Here is a 24,577-nt window from a genome sequence, read left to right on the forward strand (position 1 = left end):
TTGTTGTACTTCGTTCAGTTACGTATTGCTCTCACTTGTAGACACCTGGGGCCCAGCGTTCTGAAGCACTGGCTGACCTAGACGCATGAAACGCGATTACCAAGCACTGGCTGACTGCGAACACACAGGATGCGGGCACACAGGGCCGATTCACAGAAACACTAGGCTGACTGCAGACCTACAGGATCGCGAGGCACAGGAACCGATTATGAAGCACTGGCCTGATGCAGACACACAGGATCGCGGAGCACAGGGCATGATCGAAGCACTGGCGACTGCGGGCACAGGGGCGATTCTGAAAACACTGGCTGACTCTTGAGGGCACACGGGCCAGCGGTCGGCTTACTGGCTGACTCGCGGGCACCTATGGGGCCAGCGATTCTGAGCACTTTGGCTGACTGTGAGGGCTGGGGCCAGCGTGCGAGCACTGGCTGACTGCGGGCACACAGGACGCGATTACGAAGCACTGGTCGTTATTCCTAACAGTATTAGCTCAGAGGATCTGAACACACACCCAGAAATATCCAAATACAGAAAAAAATCACAAAATGTCTACGGTTTCAAAAATGCCCCCATTCAATCTATCTAACCAGAAAGAACACTGGCTTTGTGGCTCTTTCCAATCTCACATGCAGTTCTTCACCACGCCCTACGTGGGAAACGCCGTGCCGTGGACTTCGCACCCAACCACAGGCCACGCCTCGCGTCTCCACTGCGGGCCTCAGCCCAGCAGGCAGTCGCATGGACTGCGTGGACGGCGGCCAGCATGTAAATGAAACAGAATGGAGGCAGGAGGAGGAAACACCGCACGTGCTGCTAGCACAGGAACAACTGTCCTGTGGCACTTTCATTTTGGTCCCCCATAAATTCGTATGTTTCTTTTTATCTGGCTGTGTTCCTGCGTGCAGGCACGGGGCGAGGGGTAAACTACTCCGGGCCTCGACTGCAAAGGCACTGCAGAGCCAGTTTACTAAAACGGAGGAAGCCGAGTTCCCAGGGGCAAAGCCACCGGGCGCAGGGGACACACAGCACCCTGCTGTGCCTCTCAGGGGCCTTCGGTCATCAGCAGGGGCAACCGTACTGGTGTGACCTCCAGTAAGAGATGGGGTAGGGAGGTTCAAACCTTCGGAATTTCGGGGGGTCTGGGGGAGAAGGCGTGGAGACTTCTGTTCAGACAACCTCATGCTGAGCCCAGCAAGGGCACCCCCGTCAGCACCCGAGGCCGCACCCCCTGACCCAGGTCTCCAGGGACACTGAGGCAAAGCCATGGGCCTGGGGGAAGGAGCCCGGGGCCCAAACAGCTCCATGGAAGGAACACGTGCCAGGAGTTCCAGGCACGCCGCTCTCCCCACAGCAGCCACAGAAAGCCTTCCAACCACCCAAGCCTCCACAGGGACACCTTCTCTGAACAGGGGGCACGGCCGGGGGCTACCCACAGTCCAATTCCTTTCCCTCTCACAAGAAGGTCGCAAGTGTGGGCTGCCTGGGATTCCTGTGGGTCGTGGGGACTCACCTGCCCTGGCCAGTGAGGCCTGCCTGGGAGCTTCAGAACCCACTCTCCTCTCACACTCCTCAGAAGGAGAGGCCCAAGGACAGGCAACCCCATGCTGCAGGGTGATGGAGCCTGGGCGATACGGCCGCGGGGTGATGGAGCCTGGGTGATACCACGTCAGCTGGGTGATGGTGGAGCCCGGGTGGATACGGCCTTAGTGATGGAGCCTGGGTGATACGGGCCGGGGTGGATGCGCTGCCCGGGCGGATACGGGCCGCTGGGCATGGAGCCTGGGTGATACGGCCGCGGGGTGATGGAGCCTGGGTGATACGGCCGCGGGGTGATGGAGCCTGGGTGATACGGCCGCGGGGTGATGGAGCCTGGGTGGATAATGGGCAAGGGTGGATGTCGGGTGGATACGGGCCGCTGGGTGGATGGAGCTCTGGGGTGGATACGGCCAAGGTGGATGGAGCCGGTATGGAGTTTGGTATAAAGGGTGGATGGGGCAAATGGTGGATGGTGGAAGGAGAGAAGAGGTGGACACAGCCTTGGGGGGACCCACCGGGGTTGAGGCACTGCCTTGCTGTGCCCAGGATATCACAGTGAGGGGCCTGGGGCCCTGAGCCCAGAGATAAGCGGCTCTCAGGAGAGAGGCCACCCTGGATCTGTCCGGCCTACAGGCCGGCTGCCTGAGAACATATCGAGTCCTTCTGGGCTAGGGCCAGTGCTGTCTGGGTTCCCTGTTAACAGCAGCTGAGAGTGTCCCCACTGCCCCGTGGCTTCCCAGGGCCCTCGAGCCACACTACCACGTCCCCTGCAATGCAGCCCAAAGCCCCTTCCTCTGTGAACGAAGCTTCGCCTGGCCCCCGAGACAGGACCCTCCGGCTAAACAGTCTGCACCCTGAGCGGCCTGCGCACCCCAGGGAGTGATCTCCAGGAAGCTGAAGGACAGGCACACAGGGGAGGGGACATGGGGACACTTCTGCTGAGACGGCATCTCATGGAGCAGAGAGCTGGTGGAAGGGGACAGAAAAGGGGAGTCACGCCAGGTGCAGTGGCTCACGCCTGTAATCCCAGCACTGGGAGGCCGAGGCAGGCAGATCACCTAAGGTCAGGAGTTCGAGACCAGCCTAGGCAACACGGTGAAACCCGTCTCTACTAAAAATACAAAAATTAGGCAGGCATGGTGGCGGGTGCCTATAATCCCAGCTACTCAGGAGGCTGAGGCAGGCGAGTCGCTTGAACCAAGGAGGTGGAGGTTGCAGTGAGCCGAGATCACACCACTGCACTCCAGCCCGGGTGACAGAGCAAGATTCTGTCTCAAAAAAAAAAAAAACAAAAGAGAAAGTGCGAGTCACACAACACCGTCTGGGGAAGAAAACTGTAGCAGGGCCACGTGGGCTAGGGGCCGTGTCGGGGGCCGCGTCAGGGGCCCGAGACCAGCTGGGAGGCGGACGGGGCGATGGCACGCAGGGCTGCAAGGCTGGGCAGGCGGCGGGTTCTCAGCCCCATCAAGCCAGGACACCTTCACAGGGTTCTGGGCATGGCACCGGGATCTCGCCTCCTCCCCAAGAGGCTCAGGAGGGGACAAGGGTAGGGACAGAAGTCGCGGGAAGGCCAGCGCTGTGACTGTAAGGCCACAGGGCTGGGATCACAGTGGGGAGAAGCAACCACACTTGGGATGTATTCCCAGAGCAGGTGCCAGGACACACGGAAGTCAGGAGCTGAGGAAGGGTCCACACGGCGTCTACCCGAAGGCCTGCAGCCCGGCTCGGGTGGCAACCCCCTCTTTGGCACTCCAACCAGCATCTCCCGTCTCCAGCACAGGACATGGACGCCCTGCCCCACGCCCCAGCACTGCAGGGTTGGGGTCGGCATGGGGCAACCACGCTGGACGCCTCCTGCCGCTGGTTCTCTCTGCTTCCTTCTCAACCTTCCCCCTAGGCCACTCCTCACATGCAAGACAGTGAAAGTTGCGCTGGTTGCCTCCTCCCTATCCAAGGACCCCACAAGGTAGGCTGAGGGCCTGGACACTGATTCCGCAGAAGACGCTGGGGCCAAGTGGGCTGGGAGCCCTGCTGATTCCCTTCTCTCTGCCTGCCGGGCACGCTCCTCTGCCTCTCCAGGGCACACTCCTCTCCAGATGCCTGCTCCATGGGCCCCCATATCCCTCAGCAAGAGGCCAGAGAAAAAGGGCCCACATACACTGTGGCCAGGCCAACCCCCGCCATTCCCCCCGACAATGTCTGTCACTGTCACATCGTAGGAGGGACACGTGTAGGCGGGACCCCACACGGGAGTTACCCGGACGCCAGAGCAGCTTGGGAGCGTGCGCAGCCCATCCTCGATGAGCGAGGGCGTCACACGGGGGTGATGCTCCAGAGACGGCGACAAGCGCAGGCCCTCCCCGGAGCCAGCTGCCCAGTGGGGAACAGCACTCCCACAGACACAGGGCCGGGGGGGAGCGGGGCAGCGGGCTGGACAAGGGGACCTGAGACCTACTCTCTACAAAGAGAGGGAGTTTACGAGTGACTTGTAAAATTAAAGATGAACTTACTCAAAGACAAGCATTCTGGAGACCACAGGCTATTTTAACAAGGACTGGGGGCTAGATTAGACGATGGTCCTAAAAAATGACATGTTGTTAGGCGAGATCAGCTTCCTGTAGGGTTTTTTTTTTTTATGGAGTCCTTACATGTTGGAGAATTTAGACACAATGACGTGATGGATACATTCTCTATGACACTGTGGAAAAAGAATCACAGTGGGCAGAAAGGGACTGGCAGTGCCCTTCGCTGGCACAGGAAGAGGGACTCATCACACTACGTCCACACGCTCGAGATTTCCACAGAATTTTCAAAAAGGTTCAAAGGCCCAGGGCGTATGCGAGGGAGAAGGCGGGGGCAGGCCTCGAGGGCTGTGGCGGTGTGGGACGGCGCCCACCCACTGAGGCGCAGGACGGTGCTCACCCACTGTGGCGCAGGGCAGCCTGGGGCCAGGGTGTGTGCCCCCCGGGCATGCCGTCCTGCCAACACACTCAAAACCCCCATCCCAGTTTCTCCCCCGGAACCAGGGCTGCCACAGCCCCACGCAGAGGGAGCTTCTGCTCATACTCCATCCACGGATCTCAGAAATCACTGAAAAAAGGGCTGAGCTGCTTTACAAAATCGATCCCACACTTCACCCCGGTCTTTCTCTGGGACGACTCGACTACGCTGGCCTGGGCTGGCGAGCTCTGCCACATTTCTACATCGAGCCTGACCGGTGCGCCCATGCATTCCCGTGTGGACTGTGGCTCTGTGGTATCTGTGAGGCCTGCAGCCTGCAAGATACACAGCATTTCCTCTCTGGCCCTCTGTAGAATAGGTCTGCTGAGCCCCGGCCAGCGTGGGGCCAGCGTGGGCCTGGGACCTGGGGCCTGGCATGCAGACACAGCAATGAGAGAAGCCGCCACACCTTATTCCTCAGGTCTGAGGCAGGGACGCGGCCTCCAGGAGGGGAGGGAGGCCGTGAGGTGTCAGGGGCCACTGTGGGGTCACCATGGGGCCTCGGCAACCAAACCCAGGCCCCACGTAGCCCACAAATGAGTTTTGCTCAACCCCAACAATGCTTTATTAAACAAACGAAATACGTTGTCAATGTCCAAAGAGTGAAGGATTTCACCTAAAAACCCACACTGACAGCTCTCCCTGAAAAGTCAGCGTCAGCCTGTGGGCTCCCTGCGCTCCTGTGCCACCCTGTTTAAGGAGTTTCTGCCAGGGAGGGTCACAGGGCTGCCTGAAATCACAGCAGAGGGTCCAGGATGTGGAGGCGGGGCTGTGGGGAGAGCAACGGGGCACCCTCAACAGATGGAGGTGCTGCCCAGGCTGGAAGGGCAAGGACAGAGAAGTCAGGCAGAGGAGGCGGCCCCCGGGGTCCCCAAAATCGTTCAGCAGAGAGAGCTTGGGCTAGCCCCAGCCCCTCCCTCTACAGCCAGGAGTGCAGAGCCCAGGGTGGGAGGGGAGGCCAGGGTCGGGCATCCCAGGGCCCCAGGAAGGGAAAACAGGAAAGGGGGGTTTCCTCCCACCCAAAGGCAAAGGAAGCCAGCGTCAGGTGGGAGGCGGTGGGGCCGGAAGCCAGGGTCAGGTGGGAGGCGGTGGGGCCGGAAGCCAGGGTCAGGTGGGAGGCGGTGGGGCCGGAAGCCAGGGTCAGGTGGGAGGCGGTGGGGCCGGAAGCCAGCGTCAGGTGAGAGGAGGTGGGGCCCGAGCAGGGAACCAGGATGGGGCGGGTGGTGGCGGGACGGACTCGGGCCGCTCACCTGGGTTCTCGTGACTCGCCATCTGCTGGTCTTCAGAATCCAGCGGCCCCGGAGACCAGGCTTCTTCCCGCAGCTCCATGTCCGGGTCCCTGTTAGAAGGGACAAGACAGAAGGACCGAGTTTATGGGGTGCCAGGCTGCACGGAGGGCCCTGCAGGGACCGGCGTGGCAGGTACAGCGCCCGGCAGACAAGGCACATGGCGTCTACCCCGGGACACCAAGAACTGGCCTGGAGCTAGCCTGGCTGCTCCCCACTGCAGGGGCCGGCCAAGGCCTCACACAGCTGCAGGGAAGAACTCCAGGACCCACACGGGCTACAACCACCACCGGCGCCCATCGCAGCCCCACCACTCCCCAGCTGGACCCGGGGTGAACAACCCCACCTCCACTCCGCAGCTTCCTCACAGGCAAGACAGAGAACATGTTACTGTCAAGTGTGCACAAGACAGTGTACGTGTGATGCTCGTGCCAAACGGACTGGAGTCCCCACACCCCTGGCAGACACAGACCCATCACATCAGAAACAGGGCAGCAGGTGCCTGAGGGTCTCCACACGTGACACTCCCAACCCGTGCCACACGCACCATCAGGGTCTCCACACCCAACCCATGCCATGCACTGTGAGGGGCTCTACACACACACCACCAGCCAAAATTGCCACCGCGGCACTGTCAAGGATCTGTATGCCGCGTCCAACCCTTCCGCGCACTGTGAGGTCTCACATACACACCACCGACCAGCCGCCACTGCAGCACTGTCAGGTCTCATGCGACACCCCACCAGCCACGTGCCACCTCACCAGGAGGGTCTCTACACACACCACCGACCTGTGCCACGCACACAGCTAAAGCGGACAGCAGAGCCTTTGCCACGCGCCCGAGTTGTTGAAGGGTTCATACCCTGATCTGTCTTTTAAAACAGGCTCCCTGGCTGGTTGCAGTGGCTCCACCTGTAATCCCAGCACTGAGAGGCCAAAGCAGGTGGATCACTGGAGGTCGGGAGTTCGAGACCAGCATGGCCAACATGGTGAAACCCCATCTCTACTAAAACACAAAAATTAGCCAGGCGTGGTGGCAGGGGTCTGTAATCCCAGCTACTCGGGAGGCTAAGGCAGGGGAATTGCTTAAACCTGGGAGGCAGAGGTTGCAGTGGCCAGAGATCACACTTCAGCCTGGGCGACAGAGCAAGACTTTGTCTCAAAAATTAAATTTAAAATAAAATAAAATAAAAAAATAAAATGAAGCAGGCTCTGAGGCAGCCCTCCCAGCCCTCCCCCACCCTCCTGCAGGCGCGGCGGGCACCTGAACCCTCACACAGATCAGGGAAGGGCAAGGCCACCAGGTGGAGCTGTGGCAAACGTGCCCTCCCTGCTTTCCGCGCTGGGGTTTCATAAACCAGGAGAGGCTCAGTTAAACTCCATGGGGCGGACACAGGGCTGCCAACTTCCACAGCCAAATAAGGGCAATTTAAAAAAAGTCCTGCCGGCGGAGTGCAGCGGTGTTTACAACCAACCGCCAGTTACGGATCTCTTTGTTCCTTCTCCACGCCAACGGCTTCACTTGACGAGCCTTAAAACAAAAAAACCTCCTACCTTCCACAGGAGAGATTTGGGGCTGGGCTCCCCGAATCCCCCAGCACCTGCAGGAGGCACGGGCTGTAGCCACCTGGCTTCTCGGGGGAAGCCTCCAGCAGGAGCCACAAAGAGCCTGCCCGTGGTGTCCTTCATGTAAAGTGTACAACGCAATGATATTTAATATAATCAGTTTCGCAACCATCCCTTACAATCAGCACAGCCACCTCCACAAAGCCCCAAGAGCCCACGACAGTCTGTGCATTTTTCCCCAGCCCGGGCCCTGCAGCCTCTGAACTCCTTTCTGTCCCTCGGGACTCGCTGCCGTGTGCTCTGCCCGGAGAGGGGCCGCATCTGTCCTGTGTTTGGCTCTTCCACACTGGTAGCAGTGCGTGGCCTTCGCTCCTCTCGGGCTGAACCCACTCCACTGTACGGCGGCCACGGTGGTCCACATCCGGCCGCTGGCGAGACAGCATGAGCTGTGTCCACAATCAGGCCTTGTGAATACTCCAGCTTCAATGCCAGCGTCCTTCCATTTATTCCTGTGGACGTTCGTGTTCCTCTCTCTCGGAAGGAGGGCCTGCCGCGGGCCCCAGCCCCTCACCCGGGCCTCAGTCTGTAATGCTCGGGCTGCATGCACAGGGGTGCGGGCACCGCGCTCATCCAACCATTACTTAAGCCCACAGGCCATGCAGCTGGTCCCTGGTGGCGGCCTCACTCCCAGGTGGGGAGGACTCCTGGTGAGGCACAGCAGCCACCTGCCCCGTCTACCAGCAGCCACCAGCACTGGAAGAGCCAGGCGGGCCCCTTGGGCTGAGATAAACTCGCTCTGAGAAACCTCCTCTGGCATCCAGCACCTCATTCCAGGCCGGGGAGTCTGCAGATGGCAGCAGGCCGGGGCAGTACGTCCAGCACCTCCATTCCAGGCGGGGTCTGCAGACCAACTGGTAGGGAGCGTCAGCACCTCATTCAGGCCGGGGGTCACCCACCCAGACTCCAGCTTGAGACAGAAAGAGTCTCCCTTGGCACAGCCCACACCTGAACCAATGTGTCCCGAGGAGTCCCTCCAGTGACAAGAAGTTCACCACTATCCAGGCACAGAAGGGAGCCAGCCCCACGGCAGGGTGCTGTCAACCCACCCTCAGGAAGGGCACGAGAGTGAGAACTCAGGATGTGCCTGTTTAAATAAACTCCGCGTGCACAGCAGATATACCGTCGCGGGTCCTTGGCTGACCCCTGGCCGCCACCCCACAGTTCAGTACTGCTCCTAAGCGAGCTCCACCCGAACTGTGAGTGGACTGGGGTCCATGACAGCCCTCTGGGTAGGTCTGACTGCTGTCGCCATTATGCAGATGAGGAAACAGAGGCCCAAGGTCTGTCTGCGGGGAAGGGAAGAAAGGAAAGGCTGGAGGGGGGTACAGAGACACAGTTTACATACAGACCATCAGGCCCCACGTCTATGCCCAGAACCACCCACCACTACGCTCGCCTCGGACACTGTGTATTCAAATCCCTGCGAGAACACACACAGGCGGCGGCTCAGGGTCTCATTACTGAGCACCTGCTGAGGACCAGCGAACCGCGGGGTCACAGGGAGACATAAAGAGGTCACGGGGGCCACCAGGGGTCACCAAGGAGACTCTGGTCACCTGAGGGGCTGAGTGCTGGGAGAAACAAAAGTCACACCAGGAGGCAGCAGGGAGTGCAGGAGGGCAGGGTCACCCCGGGAGACATGGGGTCACCGGGAGACACAAGGTCACCAGGAGACATGGGGTCACTGAGAGGCACAGGGTCCCCAGGAGACAGTGGGGTCACTGGGAGAAACAAGAGTCACCAGGAGACATGGGGTGACCGGGAGGGACAGGGTCCAGGAGACAATGGGGTCACTGGGAGAAACAAGAGTCACCAGGAGACACGGGGTCACCTGAAGACACAAGGGTCACTGGGAGACAATGGGGTCACTGGGAGAAACAAGAGTCACCAGGAGCAGGGAGTCACCTAGAGAACTAAAGGAGTCACCAGGGGAGACATGGGGCCACCCGGGAGAAACAAGAAGTCCTGGGAGACATGAGGTCACTGGGAGAGGGGCGAGGGTGCAGGAGACATGGGAGTCACCTAGGAGGCACAAAGTCCACCAGGAGACATAGGAGTCACGGGAGAACCAGGTCCCACAGCCCCCAGGAGTTCAGGACATGGGAAGAGGCATACAGGGAGGAGTTCTGGGGAGAAAGGGACAGGCAGCTCTGCTGGGGAGGCTGGGGTGGGCCCTCAGAAAGAAGGCACCCTAAGAGCAGGCCCTGGATGGGCAACGTGGAGGGAAGGGGGCAGGCAGCCAAAAGCAGGAAGGCCGGGCATGCCCCACAAGGGGCTGCTTGGGGGCTCACGGGGGTGTGGGAAGTGGTTCCTGCCGGGAGGACTGCGGGTCATCTGAAGCACAGGGGTCCCTTAGAGGTGGACACTGTTCTGACGCTTGTCTTATGGATGCGGAACACGAGGCCGGCAAGGGCCAGACCCTTGGGTCCCCCACAACACGTGAAGGGCAGCACAGGCGGCAGCAGCCAGCAGTGTCTGTGCCGGGCATGGAGCCACGGGGACTCCCAGGAGACTCAGCTCCAGAAGTGGGAGGCACTGAAGGCAGCCCCGCCAGGAGCCGCCACTCCCTGCTCTCTCCACCCCACCTCTGCCCAGTGCTCCCTCCACCCCGCCCCTGCCCAGCGCTCCCCGGCTCCCTCCACCCCGCCCCTGCCCAGCGCTCTCCTCTGGTCCTCCCAGCTGCCTCCTCTGGACTCCAGGTGAGGGCCACCTCCTCAGGGTCCCCACCTGCTCCACCCGCCTGCCTTTCTCTTCCTAATGCCTGCTACTCTGCCACTCTCTGTCTCTGCTTAGCTGGCCTGTCCTCCCAGCACCCATGTCCCTAGCACCCAGGGCAGCACCAGGCACAGGTGGGTGTGCACCCAAACAGATGGGTCCGGGCAAAGCACAGGCTTGAGACCAGACAGCAAATCCCAACACTCAGACCCTCCCCGGACCCGTCTCAGGAAGAGGTGAGACCCACGCGGAAGGACAGGCAGACTTCCCCTTGGACAGACCCCCGTGGGCTTTGGGTCCCTCGGATGGAAGAGTTCAGGCTAAACTGCCGTGAACGGGCTTGCAGCCCGACCAGGCTAGCTCTACCTCTCCACAGGCTACCGACAGGAAAGCCCAAACCTCAGGAAACGCTTCTTGCAGAGACAGCCTCCATCACAGCGGGGTTCCGAATGGTGAGGAACCTATGAGAACCACGCCGGGGACCCGTCCTCCACGGAGCCGGCCGGGGAATGAAAGCTGGCACCCCTCCCACACCCAGCATCAAGAGAGAGAGTGATCTCAACGTTTTTCTTATGTTCGTTTTCCTAATATTTTAATAACAGGTAATTACGCCTGTATTAAGGGAAAAGCCTAAAGGGGTGTTTTGGACAGTGGCTGGGGCGACGCGTCGGAACTGGTAGATGGCTGGGTGCTGGGGGGCCAGCGGTGAAGGCCACGGCACAGAACAGGCCGCCCCAGTGCAGCCCCAAAGGCACGGGGGCAGCAGCAGACACAAGAAGGGTGCTCTGGCCTCCCCTTTTCCTCCTGAACGCAGATGAAACCCCACGTGAAGCACGACTTCCCCGTAGACGAAGAGGACGTCCTCGTCACCAGCACCAGGAGCTGAGGCTGAGCGACAGCTGCACACACCAACCCTTATCTCCCTCAGCCTCCCCAAGGATTTTAGTGACTTTTTCACAGTCGCTCTTCTTTGGCATAGAAGCCCTCAGGCCTAACCGCTTCGAGAGGCCTTCCCTTTCTGAAGTCTCCCATGTACCTGTAAAAATAACATTCCCGGCCGGGCGCGGGGGCTCACGCCTGTAATCCCAGCACTCTGGGAGGCCGAGACAGGCGGATCATGAAGTCAGGAGATCGGGACCATCCTGGCTAACACGGTGAAACCCCGTCTCCACTAAAAATACAAAAAACTAGCCGGGAGAGGTGGCAGGCGCCTGTAGTCCCAGCTACCCGAGAGGGTGAGGCAGGAGAATGGTGTGAACCCGGGAGGCGGAGCTTGCAGCGAGCCGAGACTGCGCCACTGCACTCCAGCCTGGGCGACAGAGCGAGACTCTGTCTCAAAAAAATAAATAAAATAAAATAATATTCGTAAGCTTTTCTTCTGTTTTTCTGTTTTATGTCAACCTAATTCTGACTCTGCCAGAGACCCAAGGAGGGGAGCCACTGCGCCTAGCCTAATGTTCAGGAATTACATACTGATGATGATTTAATATATTCACAACTTTGTGAATATGTTAAAAACCAGTGAATTGTACACTGTAAAAAAGCAAATGTTGGCCGGGCACGGTGGCTCATGCCTGTAATCCTAACACTTTGGGAGGCCAAGGCAGGCAGATCACGAGGTCAGAAGTTCGAGACCAGCCTGGCCAATATGGTGAAATCCTGTCTCTACTAATAATACAAAACTTAGCCAGGTGTGGTGGCTGGTGCCTGTAGTCCCAGCTACCCGGGGGGGGCTGAGGCAGGAGAATCGCTTGAACCCTGGAGGCAGAGGATGCGGTGAGCTGAGATCACGCCACTGCACTCCGGCCTGGGTGACAGAGCGAGACTCCGTCTCAAAAATAAAAAAAAAAAAAAAATGAAATGTTGTAATACGTTAATTGCACCTCTATTAGAAAGTAAATAAACTTTTAAAAATTGTACAGGCTTTCTAATTACAACACTCTAAACATTAAAAATGCATAAGAATCAGCACTGTAGCAAAAGTTAAAAAAAAAAAAAAGTACAAGAAAAAAAGAGAAGAGAGCAGTTTGCAACCAGGGGCCGAGGAGGTGGCGGAGGCTGCTCCTCACCTCCTCTTCTCGGCTGAAACCTGTTTGCCAAGTGGTGATAACGTCCTTCCAGTGAAACTCTATCGCATAACTCAATAAAAGCAGGGACTTCCCAGCTCAGCGCCTTCCCCTGGCCTCCACCTCGGGCCAGCTTCCTGCAGGGCCAAGGCCTTGACCAGGCTGTGCATGGGGGAGGTGGGAGAGTGCGCCCGCCACACCCCTCCTCTCCACCGCGCAGTGGCCCGCCCAGAGGCCAGCAGAGATCACCTCTCACTCAGCAGGGATCTGCTGCCAGCCAGGCCCGCGCTGCCCAGAACGGGCACTGCAGCCCTAGGCACATGGCATGAGTCCTGCCATGGTGATAGCCGGACGGGGGGCGGAGGTGAGGCAGCCTACAGACGTGGAGGGGCTGACCCTGCGTGGGGGGCGCTGGCCCTTAAACTGCCCTCCAGATACTAATGCCTTTTACAAGTTCCAATGGTCACACTTCAAACAGACAGCCATACACCTACATCGAGAGTAGCCTTCATTTCCCCTCTTGGTTCACAAAGCCTAAAGTATTTACTATCTGGCCCACTGCAGAGAAAGTTTGCTGACCCCGACGTAAAGGAATGAGGGTGCCAGGGTTTGGGGCACACTTTCCAGGCCACGGCTGGGCCACGGAGCCGCAGCAGAGGGGATGAGCACCTGGAATGGCGCCAGGAGGGAGGGGCAGGCAGGGACTTGGGGCACGGCCTGGGCAGCTGGGACAGAGGCCCAGCCCGGGGCTCTGTGCTCAGCAGCTGCTGCCCTGGAATTCCTGGTCACTTCACCTTTGACCTGTGTTTTGTAAGTGGGGTCCAAGAGCACAAGGGCTCAGTGCTGGGGGCTCACAGCCTGGGCTTGGGGGACTCTGCACTCACCTGTGGGTGAAATGCCAAACACAAAACACCCTGGCCGACCCAGAGACCTCCAGGAAAGGAAGACGCTTTCTTCTTGCCTTTTTGCATAAGGGTCCACAAATTCCACAGCCAGAGGGGCTGGGGGCAGCAGCGGAGGAGTAAGCGGCGAGGGGCCAGAGCTCAGGGTCCGGAGGCTCTTCTAAGAGGGAGGCGGGAAGGAAGGCCGCACCGTGGCGACCTGGGACGGGGCCCACACTGCTCTGCATCCCAACTTCCTCTCCGAGGAGAGGGAGCGGCCCACACCTACCAGAGAGATGTGAAACAAACAGTCTGGGTGACAGCGCTGTGCCCCTGTGAGCAACGGGCAGCCGCGGTGCCAGTCCCTGGTGTCATCACCGGCTCTGCCACCCTCAGAAATGGCTGAGCCTCAGCTGCCTCCTCTGCAAAGCAGGGACGGGAAGGGCAGGTGCCTGTGTAGGGACTGAGTGGAGGCTTCTGAGGACTCATCAGGGTTAAGACGGATGTTCACTCAATGCTCCCCAGTTCTCTTCCTCTCCTGTCCCTCCAGGCATGCTCTCAGCCCCTGCTATCAGGCCCTACCCCCAGGACCTCATGGCGCGAGCATGGGACCCTCATCCTCAGAGGGGAGCGATGGGAGAGGTGGGGGCACCAGGAGCTGCAGGGGCCTGAGGCAGCTCCTGACCCAGCTCTCAGGGTCCAGGCCAGCTGCCTAGGAGAAGGCCCCCCACTTGCTCTCAAGAAAACACTGGGCTATTCAAGGGATCTACCAGAAGGCTGGGAATTTCACATCTTCTGAAACGAGGGTCCCGGCCTCCCTGCCCGCCTCTGTTTCTCAGCCGGGGTCTCAGCTCTCCCAACCCCTGCTGGTGCTCACTCACCTGGCTCTGACCTCCGCTCCAGAGAGGAAGCACCTGCAGCACGGGCAGGGGTGCCTTCCCCTCGCCCCCGGCCCTCGAGAGATCCAATTAGCACAAATGATTGTTATTATTGTTGTTATGAAGTCCCGCCCACCCCTTTGGAGGCCTGCCTGCCAATTATCCCCTTTCTTCTGCTGCCAATCTCACCTCCTCCTCCCCTGCGCTCTCGGAAGCAGCAACTCCTGGCCGTCCACGGCCCTCCCTGCCCAGAAACTTCTCTGGCACCCACCCGCTTTCTCCCTCGCCTCAGTCTCTTATTCCTTCCCGTCTACTTGCGGCCTGGAGCAGCCACCTCCTTTCCTTCCCCGACAGTCATCCTGTAACCACTCGGCTAACAAACACCCTCCCTGACTTTTCACCAAATCCTGTGACCCCTTCTCAGCCTGACTCCACGGCCTCTTCAGAGCCACCGTGCACCCCATGTGGCCCTGCCTTTGCGGACCAGGGGAGGAGCCCGGGGGTGCCCAGACCAGCCATCCCCCCCCCGACCCCAACCCCTCCAGCACGGAGGGCTGCGGCCCTTTCCTCTCTCCCAGCCGTCCACCCTCTCTCTCTTCTCCCCATTCCCCCACTTAGGGTTTTCACTCCCTCCCACCATGATCCTGGCTCCCACCCTGCCTCTTGGAAGTGCCCTCCCCACACCACACACCAACTCATCTTCCCAAAGTCACTCAGTTCAAACAACCCAATTAGAACCTGGGCAAAGCATCTGAGCAGGCATTCCTCCAACGAAGAAAGACAAATATCTGACAGGCACGAGCAAGGATGTCCTCATGAGCCGTCTGGGAGAGGCAGACCAAACCCACAGGGAGCCAGCACCTCACACCCACTGTGCCGGCCTCAGAAAACAAGTGCTGGTGACGACCAGGAGGCGGGGAGCCCTCCACTGCTGGTGCCAGGGCACCACAGGTGGGGCCGCCGTGGGAAACATCTGGCAGTTCCTCAAAAGGTTAAGCCAAGAACTCCTGTAAGAACCAGCAGGGGCCGAGCGCGGTGGCTCAAACCTATAATCCAGCGCTTTGGGAGGCCAGAGGCAGGCGGTCACGAGGTCAGGAGGTGAGACCATCCCTAGCTAACACGGGTGAAACCCGTCTCTACTAAAAGACTAAAAAACTGCTTGAGCAAGGTGGCGGGGTAGCCTGTAGTCCCAGCTACTCGGAGGCTGAGGCGGAGAATGGCGTGAACCCGGGGCTGGGGCTTTGCAGTGAGCTGAGGGTCAGGCCCTTGCCTCCAGCCTGGGTGACAGAGACTCCGTCTCAAAAGAACCAGCGGGTCCCTCCCTAAGCATAAACCCAAGAGAAAACATACAACTGTCCATGCAAGCGTGTACACAAGCGTTCCTGAAGCATTAAATTATAACCTTAAAATGTAGAGACGACCCAGATGTCCATATGGATGAACTAATTGTGGTCCATCCATGACCGTAACGGAACACGACTCAGCCATAACTAGGTGTGAAGTTCAGCCGCGACAGGGATGACCCTCAAACACAAGCATGAGGCTCTGCCTGATACAGAACAGCGCGTGATTCTATTTATACACCTGCCCACAAGAGGCACACCACGGGAAAGAAAGCAGATCAGGACTTCCCAGGAACCTGGACGCAGAGAGGGAGGGAGGGAGGGAGGGAGGGGCCAGTGAAGGCGCACTGCATTTTGCAGGATGAAGAACAGGTTCTAAAATTACTGTGGTGATGGCTGCGCCAAATCCGAGTGAATACACTAAAAACCGCTGAACTGTATACTTCATTTTTTGTATTTATTTGTATTAGAGCGAGTGCTCTCACTTGGAGCTGGAGTGCAACTGCAGGAGTCTCTCCGCTCCACCTACAGCGCCAAGCCTCCCTGGGTTCAAGGGATTCTCCTGCCTCTGCCTCCCAAGTAGCTGGGATTACAGGTGCTGAACTGTGCACTTTAAAAGGGAGAATTGTACTCTGTGGGAGTCATAATAAAACTGTTTCTCATCGACAAAAAGCAACTCAGTTCATCACCTCCTTGTCCAAACTGCCACCACTGCACGTGCCTGCTGCCCCTCAATCCAAAATCCAGGTTCCTCCCCAGGCACCACAGGGCCCAATCTGGCTCCAGCACCTCTGCAAGCCCCCTCCTTCCAGCTGGCCTGGATCTTCGCTGTGCACTGCGCTGCTCCTGACTCACCGACAGGCTCAGGCCCGGCCAGGCCTGGTCTTTCTCCCCGAGGGACCGGCCCCACTCCTCCATCTGGCTGGCCAGGCCTGGTCTTTCTCCCTGAGGGACCGGCCCCACTCCTCCACCTGCCCCGGCCAGGCCTGGTCTTTCTCCCTGAGGGATCGGCCCCACTCCTCCACCTGCCCTGGCCAGGCCTGTTCTTTCTCTCTGAGGGGCCGTGCTCACTCCTCCACCTGCCCCGGCCAAGCCTGATCTCTCTCTGAGGGGCTGGGCTCACTCCTCCACCTGCCTGGCTCGGTCTCACCTTTCAAGGGTCTGCTCAAATGTCAGCTTTTCCCTGAGGCCCACACCCCACCTTTCCCACAGCAGGGCTGACTTCCTGGCCGGTCAGCACCTTCTGTCACCACCTGACGAGCATGGTGATATCACTTCTGGTATTTCCTTCCTGGGGCTCTGCATCTGCTCCTGGGCACAATGCTCCCTGAGGGCAGGTGCCAGGGGTACCCAGCACCTGCTGCCCCGGTGCCCATGGCTGCTTCCAGAACCAGCACTGCCACCCGGCCCCACTGCAGAGCCCTCTCCTGCTCGCCTTCCTGCTCTGCTCCCGGCTCGAGACGCCCACAGCGCCAACCCCTCCACTCCTCCACCAGCTCCTTCACTGCCCTTTTCTGTGGCCACTTCACCCCTCACTCTTGGCCTGAAAACCTCATTCTTGTTCCCTCCTGCACCTCCGCCTGGATCTCCAGGCTAGGTGGGGTGATGTCTACGAGGGATTCCGCATCAGGGCCTCATTTCCTCAGCCCCGGGACATCTCTGTGACACCACTGAGATCCCAGGCCTGCCCTCCCTGAGGGTGGTGGGGAAAGCCCCACGGACCCTTTCCTGTTCATTCTACAGTGACTGGTCTGCGGATACCTTCCCTCTCGTCTCAGCCGGTTTTGGCACGTCACATTCTCCTGCAGCACAGCCTGCACGTCCCTCAGGCGGGGTGAAGGATGCAGAGGTGAGCCGTCCCCTGCTCAGGACGCAGAGGTGAGCCGTCCCCTGCTCTGGGCCCCTCTCCCTCTCCTCTCCTCTCGACGCTGGCCACGGTGCGTCGATTTCACTGCTCTATTTTTTTTTTTTTTTTTTTTGAGACTGAGTCTCGCTCTGTCGCCCAGGCTGGAGTGCAGTGGCGCGATCTCAGCTCACTGGAAGCTCCGCCTCCCAGGTTCATAGCATTCTCCTGCCTCAGCCTCCCGAGTAACTGGGACTACAGGCGTCCGCCACCTCACCCGGCTAATGTTTTGCCTGGAGACGGGGTTTCACCGTGTTAGCCAGGATGGTCGCTGCTCTCTTCTTTTCCAGCTACTTCACACCTGGACTTGTGCGGCAGCCTCCCAGAGGCTTCCCGCAGGTCTCCCACCCGCACCACCCACACCCTCCTTGTCAGAGCCAGATTCCTTGGAGGCACCAGCACAGCCTCGGCAGAGACAGCTCACGGCTCCAGTCACCACACTCAACTTTCCGAGGGGGTGAGAGAGAGGGACTGCGTCTACTGTCAGGGTGCGGTGTGTTGTGGGGACCGCGGTGTGTTGTGGGGACTTTGTCTACTGTCAGGGTGCGGTGTGTTGTGGGGACCGCGGTGTGTTGTGGGGACTGCGGTGTATTGTGGGGACCGCGGGGCACAGCCAGCAGGACTTGGTGCCTTGCACATCTTCAGATCCTTATGCAAAGGCTTCTGGGTCTTAGGGCAGCCGAGTAACTGAGAATTGTATAAAACGAAACAGTCTTCTGGCCAAAAGCCCCACACACCTACAAAGTACACTATGGACTCTGGGTGACAATCAGATGTCCGTGTAGCTTCATCCACTGTCACAAAACACCCGCTCTGGAGTGGGAGTTGATAATGGGGGAGGCTGTGGGGGGGGGCGGGGGGGGGTTCCGGGAAATCTCTGCACCTTCCTCTCAAATTTGTTGCAAACCTAAAACTGCTCTAAAAAAAAATAAAGCCCCAGGCTGGGCACGGTGGCTCATGCCTGTAATCCCTGCACTTTGGGAGGCCGAGGAGGGTGGATCAGGACGTCAGGAGATCGAGATCATCCTGGCTAACACGGTGAAACCCCGTCTCTACTAAAACATACAAAAAATTAGCTGGGCGAGGTGGCGGGCGCCTGTAGTCCCAGCTACTCGGGAGGCTGAGGCGGGACAATGACGAGAATCCAGGAGGCGGAGCTTGGAGTGAGCCGAGATCGCGCCACTGCACTCCAGCCTGGGCCATAGAGCAAGACTCCGTCTCAAAAAAATAAATAAATAAATAAAGCCCCTGGTCACTACTTAAGTGGCTGAGGAGGCAGGATCAATTAAGCCCAGGAGTTTGAGACCAGCCTGGGCAAACACGGCAAGACCCTATCTCTTAAAATTTATACATATAAAACATTAAAAACAAAGCCTTTATATGGAAAAAAAAAAAAACAAAAAAGACACACACAAAACCACACCCGCGGACCACTGCCCGTCCTGCCCGGCTCCTCTATTTGAGGCCAACCCAGGGGCGTGCAGCCATTTTTCCAGAAGGTGTGGATTCTCCCCCCAGGGCCTTTGCACCAGACGGTGTGGATCCTCCCCCTGCACCTCCCCTCCACCAGGCCTTTGCACCAGACCTGTGGATCCTCCTCTGCACCTCCCCTCCACCAGGCCTTTTCACCAGACCTGTGGATCCTCCCTCTGCGCCTCCCCTCCACCAGGCCTTTGCACCAGACCTGTGGATCCTCCCTCTGCGCCTCCCCTCCATCAGGCCTTTGCACTGACCTGTGGATTAACCTCTCGCCCTCCCCTCCACCAGGCCTTCCACGGTGTGGAATCCTCCACCAGGCCACTGGACCTGGATCCTCCACCCCCCCCTCCGGGCCTTCCAGACCTGTGGATCCTCCCCCCCCCCCTCCGGGCCTTCCAGACCTATGGATCCCCCCCCTCCAGACCATTCAGATCCACTTCAGATTCATTCCTCCCCCCCCCCTGTTGGTCAGATCCACCCTCCCTCCCCAGACTTCCAAGATGGTGTGCATTCCACCCCCCCTCCACCAGACCTTTCACCAGGCCGGTGTGGATCCACGCCTCCCCCCAACTTCCAGGCTTCTTTTCAGACCTGTGGAATCCACTCCTCTGCCTCCCCCTCCCCGGGCCTTTGCACCAGACAGTGTGGATCCTCCCTCTGCGCCTCCCCTCCCGGACACCCAGGCAGTGTGGGATCACCCTCAGCACTCACTCTGGGCCCAGGTGGTTCTCCCCGGGCCTTTGCACAGCCCCTTCCTCCCATCTCACCTGCCCTCTCTGTGTACATCTGCTTGGCCCATCTGCCAAGGCTCAGCATCGACAGCACCTCCCCCAGGAAGCTTTCCCAGACTGCTCCCTTCCCTCAGCTCCATCCTCTCTCATCCAATGACAAAAGATCACACTCATCAAGCATGGATTAAATCCCAGGCCCTGGGTGCAGGGTGCCCTAAGCACATAAGCTCTGATCCTGGGCCCTGCCATCAGGGAGAGACAGTTTGAGGCCATGAGGCCAGCTGCCAGAGTGGGGGACCGCCCTGGGCAGCGGGCCCGAGGGTGTGATCTGGCCCCCACCAGGCGAGCCGCGCTGGCCCCTGGGCTGATGCTTGGAGCTCCGTCCCTCCTGATGGAAATGAGATGTGTCGCCAGTGCTCACTTAAAAGAAGCCAGTAGCCCAGTAGCGTGGCCTATCACTGGGGTCCTTGCTGTACAGACAAGAGCTGAGCTTCCTGAAGTGAGTGGCTGGAGCGTGTCACACAGCCACGGCAGGAGGCCGACCATGAGGTGAAGCTGGACAATGTCCTTTTGTAGCCGCGAGCGAGGCCGACAGCGGAGTGGCTAGGACAATGTCACACAGCCAGAGCCCGACAAGCGAATTGGCTGAGGACAATGTCACACAGCCGGGGGAGCCGACAAGCGAGGTGGCTAGGACAATGTCCCGCACGGCCAGGCGAGGCCCGACAAGCGGGTGAAGCTGGGACAGTATCACACAGTACCCGAGCGAGGCTTCGACAAAGCCGGGTGGCTGGGACGGTATCCCGCACATGCGGCGAGGCTTCGACAAGCGGAGTGGCTGGGACAATCACCATGCAGGCTTGACAAGCGGGTGAAGCTGGGACAATGTCCGCACAGCCCGGCGAGGGGCCGACAAGCGGGTGGCTAGGACAATGTCCGCACAGCCGCGGGCCGACAAGCTGGTGCTAGGACAATGTCCCCGCACAGTGCCGCGGCGGGGAGGCTTGGCGGCGGGGTGGCTAGGACAATGTCACACAGCCACGGCGAGGCTTCAACAGGCGGAGTGGCTGGGAGCAACGTCACAGAGCCACGGCATAGGAAGCTGGAGTCACACCTGAGTCGGCAGGCTGCCAAAGGCAGCTTGTTTCCTTCTAACTCTTGGACACTGGCATTTGTTCCCTTTAACGTCCACCACTGAGGATGGTCCTGTGTCCCCCAAGGGGATCCGTGTCTTACTCACCTCTGCGACACCTACCACAGGTCCCGGTCAGCCCCACAGTGCATCCAGCAGACTGTGCACTTGAGGGCGGGGCTGTTTCCAGCAAGGACCCCATGCACAGCAGCCTCAGGAATCCATGGCTCTGACCGGCCAGACCCTGGGCTGAGGCCAGGACAACTTCTGATGCCAGCGTTATCCACTGCAAGGCCTGGCACCACGGAGGCCTCGAAACAGGGGGGCCAGATGGGACCCCCATTTAGCACAAGAGAGACGTCCATACTCTATGAGCCCAAAGGGAGAAGGCTCAGGCCAAGGCAGAGACAGAACCAGGAAAACTTCACCAAGGACAGCCCCAGGTTGCCAGGTCCCCTGCAGGAACACACAGGCCCTGGGCCATCCCACCTGGGCTCAGAGCTTCAGCTGGTTTCTCCGCAGCTGTAAGGTGACAGCTCTGGGCTCCTGGGACAGGGCCACTGACACTGGTGGTGTGACTGCTCGAACTCCACACCTCCCTTGCTCTCCCTGATGCTGGGTGAGTGAGGCCTCCCTGGGGGTAGCATGGATCTCAGCACTCAACTTCCGAGCCACTTCTGCTTCTCCTACTATGCTGGGGTCCCCTGAACCAGCCAGCAGCCCTGCATGTAGGAGTCCTCATGGACAGTACACCCCACTGGGCAGGGAGTCCAGCGTCTCCAAGCCAACAACTAACACCTAGAGGACTTCGGAACAGCCTTTGTCCCCCCAGACCCCAACCTGGGGGTGGAAGGGGGCGGTCATGACGGTCAAGGGTCTGGGCTCTGGAATCACACATAGACTTGGGTTCTGAAGCTGCTGGGGGCCTTGGGCCAAGTGCCAACCGGAGCCTCCAACCCGAGCCTCCATCCCATCCCCCTAAAATGGGGGTGACCACCTCCATCCCAGAGCCTTGAGAATTTAGGACTGTGAGGACCAGGCATGAGGCCAGGTTCCTGCAAAGTGTGCACCAGCAAGTGTTGTCGAATCTGCAGTTTCTCACACCACAGAGGCCCCAGCGCCCGGCACAGTCCTCACTAGGCTGAGGGCCTCAGGATGCACCAGAGGATGCATGAACGGGGTTCGGAAAGGCCTGTGAGACATGTCTGAGGATGGGTATCCTGAGAGCTGTGTAGACCTAGTAACAAAAGACCTCCCAGGCGGCCAGGCAGTTGTGGGTGGCCTTGAGCTGTGACCCCTGCCATTCTCTGCCCAGAGCCCACTGTCATCCTCCCTTAAGTAACAGACTTCTGATAGCCAATCCCACCTCTTTATCTTTCAAGACACACAACCTCCCCTCCACCACACACTCCTCCCTCAAGGTCAGAGCTCCCAGGACCACTCTGACAAATCTCCCCACCCCTCTCCCCAGTTCGAATGGGTCTCAGCTGCTCTGGCACAGGGACTGTACGGTTCCTGCCAGGCTGCCCAGCACACAGCACCACTCTACCTCGCGCCTGCACAGAGGGGGACGTGAGATCCCTCTCTTCACCCAGGCTGGGCCAGGCACCTCGTCTGGGCCCTCACAGGACAGTGCTGTGCCAAGACCATGCGTGACCTCATGCCCAGCACAGGGCCTGGCCTGTGCCGTCGCCTGGATGGATTACGTTTACTCAGGGAATTATGAACTTGCTCTCCTTTTTAGGCAACTGAAGGGAAATTGAACCTGGGAAAAGGGAAGTGACATGTCCAAGGTCACAGAAGTGCAAGAGACAGTGCCAAGGCCAGGGCCCAGGAACGCCTGGCTCCAGAACCCTTTCCATCTACTTTACACCCATCTGTTGAGGTCTGCGCTGGCTCTAAAACGCAAGCATTAAGAGCCTTCCCGCTGAGGTCAATACTATTATTACCACTTCCACTCTGTCCCGGTGGAAAGTAAGGCACTGAAGTTACTCGTCTAAGGCCACAAAAGTGAATGGTGGGGCTGGGACTTGAACCCAGGCCTGCCTGGTCCCAGAGCTCTTGGGGAATACAACCCAATTCCTGCATGCACTCTGGCAGGGCACCAGTGAGGGGCCAGGCTGGGTGACGAGCCCTTCCCATCCCTCAGCTTTGCTGAAGCCTGGATGGATGGATAAGACGTGAGATAAGCAAGCAGGAATCTGATCTGGATGTCCTCTGGGGCCGTGGCCGGAGGACCACAGGGACTGCGCAGAGGCAGGCAGGTGAATGTCAGCAGCGTTTAGCCAAAGAGGCTTACAGTCTTACAGAGGAGCTAAGCCAGGATCAACGCAACTGTGCTTCCCGGCGCTGGGGCCAATCGGATCCCCAGACGGTTCCTAAGCACTGCCCAACATGGGGGCCTGGGACCAGGTAACCGCAAAAAGCAGACCAAGTCATTCCTTCCCTAAAGCCCTGACCATCCCCGGACCGGGCTAGGTCAAGATGCCTTCCCTGGCTCCCAGAGTCCCCAGACCTCTGGATTAGGGCTCTGATCACCCTGGGTGGCGACTCTGTCGCCGGGGTCTCAGTCTCTGCCTTCCACTCAGACTCCAGGCCCTCGTTCATCTCCCTGCTCCCTGCCTAGTGCACGGCGCAGGGCCTAGCACTGAAAAAGCTTCTGCCTCAACTCACTCGTGCCTTCTGTGTCTGTGGGTCACTTTTCTGTCCGACTCTGCAGGTCCCAGGGGCACTCATCCACATGAATTGGGGTCAGCTCCCTGGACTGGAGGTCGGGGTGGGGTGTCGGGGGGCGGGGCTCCACTCTGAACCACTCGGCATGGGGGAGGGAGGCCTCAGGAATCGCCACCGGGTCCAGACCCCGCCTTCGCCCTGCCCTGTGAGCCACGCGGTGGCTGACCTTGGCCCAGTCACTTCCCCCCTGGGGACGCGCTTCCTCCCCGCCTGCCGCGCAAGGGCGAATGAATGGGCCTCCTGCCGGCCACAATCCCCGTAATTACCCGCCGGATCAAAGGCCACGCACAGCCCGCCCGGGGCAGCAACGGGACCCAGACTGACTCGAAAAGGGGAAGGAAGGGCTGGGGGGGCCGAGGGCTGAGACCGTGCCCTCGGGGCCGCAGTATCCGGCCAGGCCAGCCCGGCCCGCGCGGCCCCTTCCCCCACCTGGGCCTCAACTTCCCCCTGGAGTCGCCACCACTTCCGGCCACGACCGGCGGAGTTGGAACTTCGAGGGGGACCGGACAGCGGCCTCATCCCCGAGGGCCCGCAGGAGAGGGACCCCCACCGAGGCCCCGGCTCCCGCCCCCGCCACGCGCACTCGCGCGCCCCGGCCCCGTGCACGCGCGCCCCCCTCCAGCCCCGCTCGCTGCCCGCGGGCCGCCCGGGCGCGCGTCCCCTCCCACCGCCCTTCGGCGCGCACGCGCACTCCCCCCGCCCGCGTCACCCCGGCCGCGCGCCCACTCACGCCCCCCCAGCAGCGCGCACGCGCGCCCGCCGCCCAGTCGCGCTAGCCCTCCCGTCTCCCCACCCACCCCCAGCCCAAGTCCAGCTTCCTGAAGCGCGCGCCCCCCTGGCCCCCAGCGCACGGCACCCGCCCCCGCCCCTCACCTCCTTGGTCCCGGGGCCGCCGCGCCGCACTCCTCCTCCTCTCTCCTGCCTCGCGGATGGTGGCAGCGGCGGCAGCGGCGACTCAGACCCTGGGGTCAGGGGGACGGGCGCCCAGGCCGGAAGTGACCTTCCCGGCCGCTTCCGCCCGCGCCGCTCCCCCCTTCTCCCTGCTCCCTCCCCCCGGGCCGCCACCCTGTCCTCGCCGCTCTAGGAAGGCGAGCCCGCTACCCCGGCCGCCGCCCCCAGCTCTATGGTGCCGGGCGGGCGCCTGAGGGAGCCACTTCCGGAAGTGTCTAGGACGCAGGTCCTCCGTCCATGCTCTATGGCGCCCCGCGCCGAGGGGCTTCGGCCCCGCCCCCTTCCCGGACAGGAGGTGCGGGCTGGGCCCGTTA

The 24,577-nt window shown here is 60.1% G+C and overlaps 1 protein-coding gene across 2 annotated transcripts in view; it reads right to left on the reverse strand.

Annotated features, from left to right (window-relative positions):
- Window positions 1–24,577, reverse strand: part of ZNF787 (zinc finger protein 787) — a 35,290-nt gene extending 10,713 nt beyond the window's left edge. The window contains exons 1-2 of one of the 2 annotated variants that reach the window (XM_003916163.5): window positions 24,186–24,577; window positions 5,790–5,878 (exon numbers count right to left, since the gene is read on the reverse strand). In XM_003916163.5, the coding sequence (XP_003916212.1) occupies window positions 5,790–5,868 (79 nt within the window). In that variant the 5' untranslated portion in view covers window positions 5,869–5,878; window positions 24,186–24,577. Of the gene's footprint in view, window positions 1–5,789; window positions 5,879–23,252; window positions 23,864–24,185 lie in introns of those variants that run through there. The other variant, XM_009195393.3, reaches the window with a different exon arrangement.

The sequence above is a fragment of the Papio anubis genome, chromosome 20, assembly GCF_008728515.1.
Source record: "Papio anubis isolate 15944 chromosome 20, Panubis1.0, whole genome shotgun sequence".
Lineage (NCBI taxonomy): Eukaryota > Metazoa > Chordata > Mammalia > Primates > Cercopithecidae > Papio > Papio anubis.